The sequence below is a fragment of the Aulonocara stuartgranti genome (genome assembly GCF_965226115.1).
Source record: "Aulonocara stuartgranti genome assembly, chromosome: 3".
Classification (NCBI taxonomy): domain Eukaryota; kingdom Metazoa; phylum Chordata; class Actinopteri; order Cichliformes; family Cichlidae; genus Aulonocara; species Aulonocara stuartgranti.
The window spans coordinates 51,852,093-51,867,853 of record NC_138941.1 but is presented as its reverse complement, the minus strand read 5'-3'; the positions used below and the strand labels follow the sequence as shown (position 1 = coordinate 51,867,853).

General features: G+C 41.0%; 1 protein-coding gene across 1 annotated transcript in view; it reads left to right on the top strand.

Annotated features, from left to right (window-relative positions):
- trpc5a (transient receptor potential cation channel, subfamily C, member 5a) overlaps nt 1–15,761 on the top strand; it is a gene marked incomplete at its 5' end in the record, with an annotated part of 130,521 nt that overhangs the window by 19,646 nt on the left and 95,114 nt on the right. The window contains 3 exons of the mRNA XM_082528691.1: nt 4,234–4,275; nt 6,835–6,937; nt 9,895–10,145. Coding sequence (XP_082384817.1) covers nt 4,234–4,275; nt 6,835–6,937; nt 9,895–10,145 — 396 coding nt within the window. The remainder of the gene's footprint in view (nt 1–4,233; nt 4,276–6,834; nt 6,938–9,894; nt 10,146–15,761) is intronic.

Genomic DNA, 15,761 nt, shown 5'->3' with positions numbered 1-15,761 from the left:
AGACACGTGAAGATTGTTATCTGCATTTTTCCCCCTCTCATTCTGATGGCTTCCTACCGCTGGATTATTAATAGAATAGAATAGAATAGAATTCAACTTTATTGTCATTGCACATGCACAGGTACAGGGCAACGAATAAGCAATAATATAGATATGTGAGTATATTACAGAAATGGGTCTATTATGGTATGTTATAATGTACACGGTATGAAGTATGTTGTGAATATTCTATAACTATAAGTATGTACAGGCTGTAGTGAGTACAAGCTATGTACAGGCTATGTACAGGATATAAATATGAAAAACTATACAGAATATGAAATAAATAACTTTACAGAAATCTGGGATATACAGCTATACAGAAATGGGAACTATGCAAGTTGTAAACAGTTGTAGGGTTAAAAATTATCGAATGTACAGAATGATTATTTACACAGAGCTATACAGTAGTGCAGTTAAGATAAGTGAGGGTGTAGATAGTTTCTACAGAGGCTATATAAAGTGCTAGTGGTTGTGAGTGGTGGTTCAGTCCATGTTATTATTGTGTGTTTGAGGGTACGGTTGTCCATTGTGGGTGTGTGTGTGTGTTCAGTCCATGTGTTAACGTGGGTCAGATGTCAGGAGGCAGAGTTCAGGAGTCTGACAGCTGTGGGGAAGAAGCTGTTCCGGTACCTGGTGGTCTTAATCCGGAGGCTCCTGTAGTGCCTCCCAGAGGGCAGGAGGGTGAAGAGTCCATGTGATGGGTGACTGGGGTCTTTGATGATTTTCCCAGCCCTTTTCAGACACCGCTTCCTGTAGATGTCTTTCATGGCAGGAAGTGGTGCTCCGGCGATGCGCTGGGCAGTTTTCACGACCCTCTGCAACGCCTTCCGGTCCGAGGCAGAGCAGTTCCCGTACCAGATTGTTATACAGTTGGTCAGGATGCTCTCGATGGTGCAGCGATAGAAGTTCACCAGGATGTCTGAGGACAGGTGGTTCTTCCTCAGAGTCCTCAAGAAGAAGAGGCGCTGGTGAGCCTTCTTGACCAGCTTGGAGCAGTTGGTCGTCCAGGTGAGATCCTCGGAGATGTGGACTCCCAGGAACTTGAAGCTGCTCACACGCTCCACAGCCGTCCCCTTAATGTGGATGGGTGGATGTGGCTCAGCATTCCTCCTGTAGTCCACGATGAGCTCCTTGGTCTTCTCGGTGTTAAGCAGCAGGTTGTTTCTGTCGCATCACTCAGCCAGACGATCCACCTCCTCCCTGTAGGCGGCCTCATCGTTGTCACTGATGAGGCCAATCACCGTGGTGTCATCTGCAAACTTAATGATGGTGTTGGAACCATCAGCAGGTCTGCAGTTGTGGGTGAAGAGGGAGTAGAGGAAAGGGCTCATCACACAGCCTTGTGGTACACCGGTGTTCATTGTGATGGTAGATGAGCAGCAGTTATCCAGCCGGACATGTTGGGGGCAGTTGGTCAGGAAGTCCAGTAACCATTTGCAGATGAGGGAACTGATGCCCAGGTCTGTCAGTTTCCTGATGAGTTGTGAGGGGTAGATTGTATTGAATGCTGAACTGAAGTCTATAAACAGCATTCTGGCGTAGGTGTTGTTGTTGTCCAGGTGTGAGAGGACAGAGTGCAGTGCGATGGAGACTGCATCCTCTGTGCTCCTGTTCTGGCGGTATGCGAATTGGTGGGGGTCCAGGGTGGGGGGGAGACAGGATTTGAAGTGTGCTAGGACCAGCTGCTCTAAGCACTTAGTCATGATGGGGGTGAGTGCTACTGGGTGGTAGTCATTGAGGCAAGATGGGTTGGAGTTTTTGGGTATCGGGACGATGGAGGTGGATTTGAAGCAGGCCGGTACCACAGTGTGGGCCAAGGACAGATTGAATATGTCTGTGAGCACTCCTGCAAGCTCCCCAGAACACACTCTGAGAACACGCCCGGGGATGCCATCAGGACCTGCAGCCTTGTGGACATTGATCCTGCTCAGCACCGCTCCTACATCGGTGGGGGAGAGAGTCAGAGGTTGGTGGTCTGGCGTCACGTCTGCTTTGGTTGTGGTTGTGGGGTTCCCTCGCTCAAAACGAGCATAAAAGTTTTTGAGCTCGTTGAGGAAGGAGACATCAGAGGATGCGGGGGAGGGTTTGGTGGTCCTGTAGTCTGTAATGGTCTGGAGTCCTTGCCACATGCGTCGGGGGTTGGAGTTGGAGAAGTGTTCTTCTACCTTCTTTTTGTAATGGTGTTTGGCTTTTTTGATGCCCTTCTTTAGATTAGCCCTGGCTGTACTGTAGGCGTGTGCATCTCCTGACCTAAAGGCGGATGTCACACAGTGTAGGAAAACATCCTCAATGCTTACTGTTAAAGTAAACAACTGTGGGGTAATTACTGTGCAGTGTCTATGTGATTTGTAACATACACAATCACACGCACAGATGTGCAAATATGAAGAGCTTCTAAACATTCTCTAGGAGTCAGTGGTTCATGGGGATTACATGTATTAATGAGTCTGGAGACACTAATACTGGAGGCTTATCCTGCATGCTGTGTATTGTGCTGAATGTATGTGGATTCGCTACTCTGCACTGCTCCAGCTGTCCACTCGTTCATCAGTCGCTCATTGTGTCAGCTTCTCTTTAAGTATCAGGTAGAATTAGCTGAAGCCATAAGTAGATTTGAAGATATTAGGTCTTCATTGCTGCTTTTAAAGTCTTCCACAGTGACTGTAAATCCAGTAGAATTACTTAATGGTTTCTGTAAAGACATCGGTGTTGGTTACCTGTTATGTTTTTCCTTATTTTCTGTCATACATGTGTTGTTACTACAATGAATCTTCATATTGTATTTGTATATGGAAGGAGTCCCTATGAGCGAAAAGCTCTCAGGCTCTTTTTTTCTACTCTTTGCTCCACATGATGTCACTGAGAGTGAACCTGCTCAATGCTACAATTATAGCATTTTGTGGTTGGAGACCAAAGAAAGAGCACAGTTATTGCTGTAACTGTGTGCAGTGAATTTGTGATCTCATTTCCTTTTGAAGTGGCTCCTTCTAAGACCGGAACCAGGTCTGCAACCAGTCACACTTTTGCCTTCTTCAAAGTAGCTTTAGCGCAACAAGATAGTGGTAAAGAGAGACTAGTCCGCATGCTGTTATGTTACGATTCGAATGGGGTCAACCTGGCAATTATATTAAGTCTGTGAGAATAAAGCAGTCAACGGTTATAAATAGACAAAATTCGCTGTCTGTCCATCTAAATACACAGAAGTGCAAATTCAGTGTAGTGCTGCAAACCTCATAGATTTAAAACAGAAATTCAAAAAATTCCCATACAAATAATAATAAACTTACATCGGCATTTGGCATGCTTGCTTTTTATGTAAAAATGTCTGCACTTGAGTGGGTCGAGTCCCTTATTGCAAAGAGTCGTGTCAGAGGTGAGTTGCACTCATTGGTGCAGACTTACTTATTGATTGCAGCATTTTGACATTCTTTATTTAGAAATTAGACGGTAACGGTTTGCAAACTTTTCCCAGCCTGAAATGGCGGGGGCATTTAAAAAATGCAGTTTTTTTCTCGGTTATCTTTGTCTTATGCTAAATTTGTTTGATGATCTGAAACGTGTATTGAGTAAATGAGCATGGAGTAAATCCTTTTTCAGTTTTTTGTTGGTGGAGTGGCAGAATTATCTTTAGCGTTTCTTGTGTGGATTGTACCTGAGATTTAGAAACAGCTGTTCACGAGATTACTTCCCTGCAGAAAATATAAAGCCTGAATATTTTTACATAAAACCTGAAGTTATGAGGTGATGGTTCTCCTTTAATGATAACACCATTGAGTGAAAATGGCACAGAAATAAAATGATCGTCATAAAAAGCATATGTGCTGTGTCAGTGTGAACAACATGACTCATGGAGCATTGTGTGCTACGATTGCAGCAGTAGTAAAAGCTCTTCCTCGATAATGCTTAAGCTCTCTCCGTGGCCAGAAGCAAAAGTCCTCAAGTGGAAAATGTCCATGAACTGACGAGTCTGGTTTTAAGCAGACTTCAGGTGTCCGCAATCCTGAGCTTGGGGTTGCACGTTATTCGATTAACCTCTGTGAGTTTTCTTTCGCAACCGCTCTTGTGGCTTCAGCTGTTGACCGTAATGATAACTGGACCAAACCTGTGCAGCCGTCCACACGCCTGTCTTTCACCTCACACTGTTTTTGCTCCACTCGTGGTAGTAACACAGCTCTCTCTTCCTTTTTCCAGACTGGCCAGATGAATCCCATGACACAGTTGTACTACAAAAAGGTGAGTCAAACAGTCTCGTTCTTGATCCTGAAACCAACTTACAAGATGTGCTGATTTGTAAAATTAACCTCATTCTCGTAATTGGAACTTGTTCATCTCCACAAAGTTAGAAGTTCTGAATTGCACAAAGCAGACACGTTGGTGTTTCAGCCTCTCCATCACTCTGCTGGGTTTACAGTGGTGTGTGGAGAAGATACCTGAGTGAAAAGGCTTCACTTGGAGAGTTTCAGTGTGCTTGCATCTTGTTGATTGATGATGGTAGATGAACTGTATCTTAAAGACAGAAATAATTTTTAGCACATTGCCCTAAGAAAAACACATTAAAATACACTGAAGTATTAAAAAAAAAAACTATCCAATGGTAGTAGTTTCATTTTCCAGTCATCATGAGAACTGCTTCTGATCCCTTTAAGTGGCCAAGAGAGACAGAAGATTTCCTAATATTGCTTTCATTTCATTTCATTAATTGCCTTTTCTTCATTCTTATACTTATTTAAAATTTATTTTTTGAGTTTTATTTTAAACTGGTTAGTATCACTACTAACCTTTATTTCTTCTTGTAACTCATTCCAGAATTTAACTCCCGCTATTGAAATAGACATCCTTTTCAATGTTGTTTTTACTCTTTGCAATTTTAATTTCCACTTCCCTCTACAATTATACCTCCCTTCTCTTTCTAAGAACCATTTACTTATTTGGATTTGTAACATCCCTTTCCTTGCCTTATATATTATTTGCACTGTTTTAAACTTCACCGTCTTAATAAAAAGTGTGTTTGTGTGAGCCCTATACCCCTCCTGATTTATTAGTCTAATAGCCCTTTTCTGCATTATGATTATAGTCTGAATATTACTTTTATATGTATTTCCCCAAACCTCTACACAATAACTCACGTATGGTAATAGTAAAGCACAATATAACACATACAATGTTTTCCTATCCAGAAATTGTTTTGCTTTCCCCACGACAGCAATGCCCCGAGCTAACTTTCCCCTCACATAAGTGATGTGTGATTTCCAACAGGCCTGATTAATGATTACACCAAGAAATTTTATGGTATTAACCCTTTCTAGATATACATTATCAACACAAATTTCAATGTTAATGTTTTTCGTATAGTTTCCGAATAACATAAACAAAAAAATCAATTAATTAACAATAAAGTTAAAATTGTTGTCATTTTAAATCTGCTCATCGTAAGAATGAATTTCGTATTAGTTTGATGCCTTTACTGATTTCTGTGAACTATTCTGAATAATAATAATAATAATAATAATAATAATAATAATAATAATAATAGTACAGCAAACATCTTTAATGACATTAAAAAAAACACAAATTTTTACACACATTTGAAATTTTTATAAATGCTGTTTTTGTCAACAGAGGGTGGAAAGTATACATTTGACTACAGCTGGTAGTTGCTCGTTACACATATAAAATGTTTGTTTGACAGTGGTCATTGGATTGAGTAAACATCAGAACACTGGGAATGTCCAAAAAACTAAGAGCTTAAAACGACTGCTGATTCCAAGATCATCAGTTCAAACAGTTGCATGAAACAAGCAATTTGGATGTTTCACCACTTTGCTTAGACCCAAACTGTCACTCTCAGTTGAGAGCAAATTGGCTAGGATGCTAAGAATCAACCCAGGAAATACCAGAGCATAAGCCTGGCATGAACTGGAAACTGCTGGAACACCAGGGTTACTGTCCACAGTGAAGCCAGCTTTAAATCCTTTGCTCAAGGCTCGACTGAAATTTGCAGCTGCCCACATAGTCAAGCCAAATGCCATCTGCAGGAAAGGTTTATGGTCAGCTGATTGAGCTATTTGGCAACAAAGACAAGAGGTTTGTTTGGAGAAGTAATAATTAGGCTTTCAGACCTAAGACCACTACATCAGCTGGCGAGCATGGTGATTGTAGCGTCATGCTCTGGGGCTGTTTTTTGCCACTGGTAGTAAAGTGGATAAAATGATGGAGGAGGAGTGCTATCTCCTAATTCTTCAAGTTCACCTCACACACCTGAAGTGGGTTTAGAGTGGATAAAGCAGGCTAATATTAAGGTTCGATTTCAACCCTGTTAAAAACGAATTAACTATGCTTCAAACTCCACCAAGGCTTACATTTGACCACCGAGAGCTGTCAAATATCCAGCCAAAATTATGCAAGTTGTGCCAGATATAAATGGTATATAATGGTATGTATATATTTGAGCCTGTATGTATACTGTTGACTCTAAATTCAAAATAAGTTATAAGTTGTACACCCAGGTCTTGTTTTTGTGTAAAGTCATTAAAGCTGTACAGTTAGACCACTCTGGGAAAAAGAACAGTTTTAAATAAATTATTAAAAAACTAAATGTATGGCCATGATGGCTGTATTTTGGCAAAACAACTGTGTACCCACCACTACACGGGTGCAACTTTGGTGAAAATTTATTTTGCACGTGCATTAGTTCAATAACATAGCTGGCTCATATGTTTTTTTGTTTTTTGTTCATGTCGCTACTTACATGCAGTTTGCCTCATGTTGGCGTCCTCTGTTTTTGTGGTTTAGGCGACATATTCGCCGTACCGCGACCGCATCCCACTTCAGATTGTCCGTGCTGAGGTGGAGCTGTCTGCTGAGGAGCGGGCCTACCTCACAGCTGTAGAGAAAGGTAAATGCACACACAGCCTTGCACAGCCATCTTCTTTTTTTTAGCCGCATAGTTGCCTCCATAAATGCATTCTACTGATCCACTCACCCGTTAAATGATGCTGAGTTTACAGGGAGTGCAGAATTGTTAGGCAAATGAGTATTTTGTCCACATCATCCTCTTCATGCATGTTGTCTTACTCCAAGCTGTATAGGCTCGAAAGCCTACTACCAATTAAGCATATTAGGTGATGTGCATCTCTGTAATGAGAAGGGGTGTGGTCTAATGACATCAACACCCTATATCAGGTGTGCATAATTATTAGGCAACTTCCTTTCCTTTGGCAAAATGGGTCAAAAGAAGGACTTGACAGGCTCAGAAAGGTCAAAAATAGTGAGATATCTTGCAGAGGGATGCAGCAGTCTCAAAATTGCAAAGCTTCTGAAGCGTGATCATTGAACAATCAAGCGTTTCATTCAAAATAGTCAACAGGGTCGCAAGAAGCGTGTGGAAAAACCAAGGCGCAAAATAACTGCCCATGAACTGAGAAAAGTCAAGCGTGCAGCTGCCAAGATGCCACTTGCCACCAGTTTGGCCATATTTCAGAGCTGCAACATCACTGGAGTGCCCAAAAGCACAAGGTGTGCAATACTCAGAGACATGGCCAAGGTAAGAAAGGCTGAAAGACGACCACCACTGAACAAGACACACAAGCTGAAACGTCCAGACTGGGCCAAGAAATATCTCAAGACTGTTTTTTCTAAGGTTTTATGGACTGATGAAATGAGAGTGAGTCTTGATGGGCCAGATGGATGGGCGCGTGGCTGGATTGGTAAAGGGCAGAGAGCTCCAGTCCGACTCAGACGCCAGCAAGGTGGAGTACTGGTTTGGGCTGGTATCATCAAAGATGAGCTTGTGGGGCCTTTTCGGGTTGAGGATGGAGTCAAGCTCAACTCCCAGTCCTACTGCCAGTTTCTGGAAGACACCTTCTTCAAGCAGTGGTACAGGAAGAAGTCTGCATCCTTCAAGAAAAACATGATTTTCATGCAGGACAATGCTCCATCACACGCGTCCAAGTACTCCACAGCGTGGCTGGCAAGAAAGGGTATAAAAGAAGAAAAACTAATGACATGGCCACCTTGTTCACCTGATCTGAACCCCATTGAGAACCTGTGGTCCATCATCAAATGTGAGATTTACAAGGAGGGAAAACAGTACACCTCTCTGAACAGTGTCTGGGAGGCTGTGGTTGCTGCTGCACGCAATGTTGATGGTGAACAGATCAAAACACTGACAGAATCCATGGATGGCAGGCTTTTGAGTGTCCTTGCAAAGAAAGGTGGCTATATTGGTCGCTGATTTGTTTTTGTTTTGTTTTTGAATGTCAGAAATGTATATTTGTGAATGTGGAGATGTTATATTGGTTTCACTGGTAAAAATATATAATTGAAATGGGTATATATTTATTTTTTGTTAAGTTGCCTAATAATTATGCACAGTAATAGTCACCTGCACACACAGATATCCCCCTAAAATAGCTAAAACTAAAAACAAACTAAAAACTACTTCCACAAACATTCAGCTTTGATATTAATGAGTTTTTTGGGTTCATTGAGAACATGGTTGTTGTTCAATAATAACATTATTCCTCAAAAATACAACTTGCCTAATAATTCTGCACTCCCTGTATACTTTCTGATAGCTGAGCAGCTGCTCAGTCAGTGTGTCAGTACACAGGTGTCTCTGCAACGTGTGCTGCAGCAAACGTCCTTGAACAAGATGCTGCAACCAGAAATTCATTGACTAATCGGACACAGCTTCATAGCGTGAAGTCTACTGCAAAAGCAACCCAAGAGTTTCTCAAAGCAAAGAAATGAGTTCAGTCACCTGATCACAACCTTACAGAGCATTTTACTCTAAAGTCAAATCTGAAGGCAGAGAGACCCACAGAAAAGTACCAACTGAAAGCAGCTGGAGTAGAGGCCTAGCAGAGCACCTTAAGGAAGTAAACACAGCACTGGGTGATGCTCATGCAGAGCAAAAAGTGTCATTTTCCAAACACTTGCCGACCTGACTATGCTTTCTAAATATGTCACTTTCCTGCAACCAGTTGTAAGAAACACAGGAAAGGTTTTCACAAGAGTCCTGCATGCAGCTTATACAGCAACGTAGCATTAAGTTTAAATCAAGTTCATCAACATATTTCAAACACAAAAATGAAGACAACCTTAAATAAGTTTACATCGTGGGCCAAATGAAACTCCATTTTCTAGCGTAAAGATATTTAGCTAAATATTTAATCCCTGAGATGTCTTAATGTAACAAAAAGTACAGGATGCATAATAAATGTGTAATAGTACAGTAGTTCATGTAGCTCCATCATCCAGACTATTCCGTATTTATAATGATTTTTGTTTTTGTTTTGTTCTTCAACTCCTGAAAACACAGTTAAAAGTTGAAAATCTTTACACTCCTTCACATTTTCCAAAGTGTCTTTGCAAGGCCAATTCTGGCTCCCAGGCCTTATGTTTGACACCCCTGCTTTTAAAAAGATCATTATACATTAGATACTAGTCATACACACATGTACAGTGCTTTTCAACAAACAACAATAGTAAGTTGCACAGTAACTAGCCCTTTCTCAGGATACCTTACCCTGCTTTTTTTTTTTAATTATTTTGTTATACATATTTTATTCATATCCGCATTTTAAATGTAGTTTGATGGCATTTATTTCATCACAAACCTGCGTGGGCCCTTCTTCGAGGAGTTTGTGTGTATAAATATATATATTTAAGTATAAATGAATAAGCATATATATCATACACATATCTGTATTGGCATTAGCTCCCTGACAGATTTGTATTTTACAGACTTTCACATCAGTAGACACATAAAGAATAATTTGGGTGAGAAAGTGAAATTTTTGATGAAGCATGGTTAGCCACCTGCACACTTCAACTATCCTCTTCCTGTAGGTGACTATGCGGGAGTGAAACATGCCCTTCGCGAAGCAGAGGTGTACTACAACATGGATGTGAACTGTCTGGACCCGCTGGGCCGCAGTGCTCTCCTCATCGCCATCGAGAACGAGAACCTGGAGATCATGGAGCTCCTGCTCGACCACGGCATCCACACGGGCGACGCCCTGCTGTACGCCATCAGGAAGGAGGTGGTGGGTGCCGTGGAACTGCTGCTGTCACACAAAAGGCCCAGCGGAGAGAAACAGGTGTGTGCGGATGTTTCTTTTTAACTACGCCTAAAGTTTATGTCTTTTGGTTTGTGGTGAACCGACTTCACATTTTCAGTGGCCCCATCTGGACTCTGGAAATGTTTCTGGCGACACCACTGGTTCAGACCAAACAGAGAGGGAGAGCGAGCCCTCTGTGGGTATATGTTAGCGTGTTGCATCCAGACACATCCATGCATGCACGTGTTTGCATTTACTCATCCGTGAATGTGCGCCTGTGTGAGTATTTTTCCATTTTTGTGTGTGTGTGTGTGTGTGTGTGTGTGTGTGTGTGTGTGTGTGTGTGTTTGAGAGAGAGATAATGAGCAGCACATCCATTCATTGTAATGCTCCATGCCACATTCTGCTGAGAGGAGGGAAATTAAACAGCCCGTTTCACAGACAAACTGTGAAATAGGATTTGGAGACAGACAGCATGTTTGTCTGCCTGCTGCATTTCTGTTTGTGTGTCAGAGAGAGAAAGAGGAGCAGAGGAAGGAAAACACACCACAGTTTAGTTTAAAGAGTAGGTGTTAGGGGGTTAAGATGGAGAGATTCAGAGATGGGTAGTTAAAAAACTGATTCACAGCGATTCAAACTGACAGGGGAGTAAATGTGAAGACGGAACGAACGGGAAGTAAATTGCAAAATGTAAAAAATAAATAAGTGAAACAAAGACGTCTTCTTGAAAAATATTCCTGGACTGTTGAGGCTGTGAGGTTCGATGTCACCATAGCAACCAACCCTTGGCCAAAGCAGAGGATTGTGGGAAGGTTTTGGTTGCCTCTCAGTTGGATGTGGATGAGAACAAATCTGTTCTTCCAGTGTTTCTGTTTATCTTCTCATACTTTTTGTCTCTCTTCAGTTACCTTACACATCACACATGCGTAATACACAGTGATGTCAGCACAGCGCAGATTTCTGTAATAATGATAATAAAGCAGTGGGCAGCAACGCATACATGTTAATCTGTTTTACTGTCTTGTATAAAATATTGGCCTATGTGTGAGATTTAGAAAGCAAGAGACATGCAGCACCGTGTTGTTGTTTCAGAATTGCACAGACTGTATATGAAAGATGCACATAACCACCATGATGTTGGTTTGTTGAAGCATTGAGTATTTTGGTCATTGTCATATTAGCTTTGTCAAGGACATCATAAGCGAGATGGATGTGACCACGATTCCGAGGGTCACCGGATGCTCATAATGTAGTTGTTAATCACACCGCATGGAGTTAGACCTGCCCAAGAAAATGTTACTTTATCCTTTTTGACTAAAACAAACATCATACTTTAACCAGAAAGACTTGAAACTAACATTTGTTACCATAAAATCCTCAGAAAAGTTAGTACTGAGGTCGTGGAGTATGGGAATTTTGCAATTACATGTCCCCCTGCTGACCGTTAGAAAGAATTCAAATTGAACTTACTCCCATATTAATGTTGTTATTTTTTTTGTCTATCTTTTATATACAGTTTATTTCAATTGTCCAATACGTTCAATAAGATCTCAGTCTTGTAGCATGCTAAAACAATATGTGTGTGTAGGCTACGGCATCAGGATTGAATTTGGAGGGTGTAGCTGCTGGTGCTGGCTAGCTTGGTTAGCGAGGGGTGTAATTCAGGGTGAAATTACATGAATACCAAGTTTGCTAAGTGAATAACAGGCTTAAAATTGTGCTTGTGGGAGTTTCTGTAGGAAAAAATGAACCCCAACTAGAGTTATAGAAAAAAATTCAACCCCTGCACAATTATCATCGGGGGTGGCTTTAAAAACCCAAACGCTTTTCTACTACAATATTAAAATTTTTTTCTGCTGCTGCACAGTTACCGAAGTCTAAAGATGGATACAGGAAGAGACGAGTAGCAGTGTGGCAAACAGAGAGATTGGTAATGAGTAAAGAAAATCAACACCTATTTATGCAAGATAATTCATAATTTTATTGGGTGGGTTATTTTGGTTTGATCTGATTATTTGGGGGGTCATAACCCCCCTAACCCCCCTGGAAATTACGCCCCTGAAACTATCTATTTCACCAATATTCAGGGCACAGTATTGAGTTTTGCACACACAAACATATGCACACTCGCACATCAGTGCTCGATACTTATATTAAGAGCTGGATGTGTGCTTTGTGAGTTTACGTATGTTTCTAAACTGCACTTTTCTACTGACAGGTAGAATCAGGGCCTTTTATCTGCTCCTGCAAAGTTAAACTGTTGATCTTTCTGCCATCCCTCTCCATCTGACTCAGTCTGACTCCCCCTCTTTCTTTGATTACCTCTCTATATCTCTGCGTCCATCCTCCCTCACTCCCCTGTTCACATCCACTCCTCACTCTTCATTACCAGCATACTCGAAATAGAAGGACTGAGGCAACAGCCCAAAGAACAAAAGGGAGGGAAGGAGGAAGAAGAGAATGATTTTTATTTTTTAAACATGGACAAAAGGATTAGATCTGGAGCTCTTTGCCCTGAAGAGCGCAAACAGAGATGGAGTGGAGTCAAACAAAGAAGAAAAACAGCAAATGCAACATGTAGGAAATCAGATGGGCATTGAGGAAAAATATAGGAAACAAGACACATTAGGAGGGAGTCAAAGTGAGAAATAGTTGCGAAGAGAGATGCAGATGAAGGAAGGTTTTGTGTGTCCTTTGATGTGTGAAGCAAATAATTAGAATTGCATGTGTGTAACTGGAGTCAGTGTTAATTTGGGTTTTGATCTGAGCGTATTCATCTGGATTGGATGCACGTGTGTCTGCACTGATGGATGCGAGGAGACAATACAGTGGATTTTTTATTGTCATGCATTGTCTGGTTTTGTTTTTAAAGTGAAATCTAATTTAAAGTAAATCCATAACACAAAACATCTTTTTATGATTTAGCCAGAAAAACATTGCACAAACTTTCTGCAATTTCACTCCTAATTTCTTGTTATAACTTCACAGGACTCTAGCTGAGATCCATTTTCAGTAAACCAGCAGCTCCTTTGTGGACTTTTTTCTTCTTCACATTACAGTGTAACAAAGCAAGTGTGACCCACTGTGATAAACTACAGAAACCATTTGACTGCTCTTTGGAAAATTTCCAGTTTGATGGTTGGCTCTGTGTGCCCCCATCCCAAAGTACCCCCACACTGTTCCCAGCATTTCCTGCAGTGACTTTCACGAGAGCTTGCAGCCATCAGCGTATGAATGGGTAATTTGAGAGCCAAATCATAATGTGCTTCAGATAATAGCCACGAATAAATGGAGTCCAGAATAAAAAGGGGTCCAAATTCTGACACAGTTTGGAGTCAAAAACAACCTTTTATATAAATTTTGCTTTCAATCGTTCTCCTTTCAAGGGGTCAACAGCAGTCGTGCCCTAGATATGTTGGATTTTTTGACTGACAGCGACACTGTTGTGGCTGAAAAATGTTTTGGATTGTGAATGTGCATCTGAGTGTGGTTATCATGGCAACACATGGTCCTGGAGATGCTTATAGGACCTGGAGCTACTACTAAAGGTGCTGTACTGCTTTGGGAGGTGTTAATATGTTTGTGGACAGATTTTAAGGAAGTTTGGGTTTTTTTTGTTTTTTTTATTTTTACTTCAGTTTCTATAAGCGCCAGACATTTTGAGTTGTTGAATTTAATGTGAAGGTTTGGGTATAAAGTTTTATGTGGTGTGACCTCAGATTACTGAATAAAGTCACCAGGTATCAGGAGCAAAAGGATAGAGCAGGCTGATATAGGTCTTGTCTTGATACTAATATTTGATATTCAGTGCTGATGAAGTCCTGGGAGTGAGAAACACAAAACTGTTTTGTTAGCTTTATCTTTCCCCCTGGGATCAATAAAATGTTCTAAATATCAGACTGCTTGGTTATCAGCCTGCCATTAAATACACTGGCTTTGTTTTACTAAAAGCCCTTTTGTTTATTGCCATTTTTAATGTATTAGTACCTCCTAATGACATAGCTGGTTTTCTTTCCACTGTGTAAGTCTGTGTGGGTGCGTGTTTGTGTGTAATCATGGCAAAATGTGGTCTGAGAGACACCTGCTCTAACAGGTGCCACTCTGTCGTGGCTGAAATTGTTTTCACCTTGTGTGTGTGTGTGTGTGTGTGTGTGTGTGTGTGTGTGTGTGTGTGTGTGTGTGTGTGTGTGTGTGTGTGTGTGTGTGTGGTGTTATCATGGCAACATATGGTCCTGGAGACACTTGTTACTACCACTACCAGGTAGTTTTGAGTACTTTGGCTTGTGTTTATGTGTCTGTCTGTGGATTTTGTCAAGACTATAGTCACAGTCCAGCATGACACAGTCAAGAGACTTTAGGGTTGCAGACAACACTTAAGTAAAGACAGACTGTGGAGACAAATGCCGTCCCAGGATTACTGGTGTTGTCGCAGTGGGATCACATGCTACATGGTGTCTTGATTATTGTCTTGTGTTGGTTCTGTAGTTTGTGTTGTTGGTCTTTGAGGCTTTTGATATTTGAGTTTCTCACTTCTGCTTTGATCTTTATCACTTCTGTGGAGTTTTGGTACATGTGTACTGATGGTGTGGGTTCCCATTTTAATTTGAATTTGTTTTTAATTCCCTCAGTGTCCTGCCCGATTCTTTGGCCATGCCTCAGCCACTTTGTGTTTTCTTGTTTTCTTTCCTTCGGTTGTTTCCAGTTTTACTTTGTTTCCTGCCTCAGGTTTGCTTCCTGTCTGTATTCTCCAAGTCTAGATTGTTTTCACCTGTTTCCCTTCAGTTATCAGTTACTTGTTTATAAATAGTCCTACCCACCCTGAAGCTTTTATCAGATCTTCTCCTGTTCATCTCTCCTGTGTCTGTTGTGAGTTTATTTGCCCTTAATTATTTTCAAAGTTACCTTTACTCTTTGGGTTATTTTCCTGGAGTTGCCTTCTCAGGGACTTTCAGTGCTTTGAATTAAACTTGTCTTTTGGTCCATCCAAAATTGATTATGAGACACACACAATGGTAACTTATCATTTCTTTCCAGTAATTTAAGTATCCCTTAAAGTATTTTTTAATGACTCAAAAGTCTTGTATCAGAATACCAGTATTTTAAAACTTTATGCACTCGCAGTTCTGTGCAGAAACTGGCTCAATACTCAAGACTCCACAAATGAGTGAATGAACCTGATAACCAACTTATAACTGAAACCATACGTTTTCTCAAAAGTTTAAAGTGCTTTTCTTGGCTAAATCTAAACGTTCAACGCACACTTTATTACGTACACCCAGTACTGGGTTGGACCTCATTTTAGACTTCAGAACTGCCTTAATTCTTTGTGATATCAACAAAGTGCTGGAAACATTCTTCACAGATTTTGGTCCATATTGACATGATAGCATCACACAGTTGCTGCAGATTTTCTTTGGCTTCCTAAACCCTACAGACGGTTGTGTGGGAAAATCCCAGCACTTTCTGAAATACTCAGATCAGCCTGTCTCAGACAACCGGCCATATTCAGACTCACTTAAATCACCTTTCTTTTTCATTCTGATTCTCAGTACGTCATTTTGACCGATACCCAGTGCACTAAAGTGCTGCCAGGTGATTAATATAGTGGCAGTCAAGTTTAGATGGGACTCAAGCTATGAAACCCAGCCTTTGCAC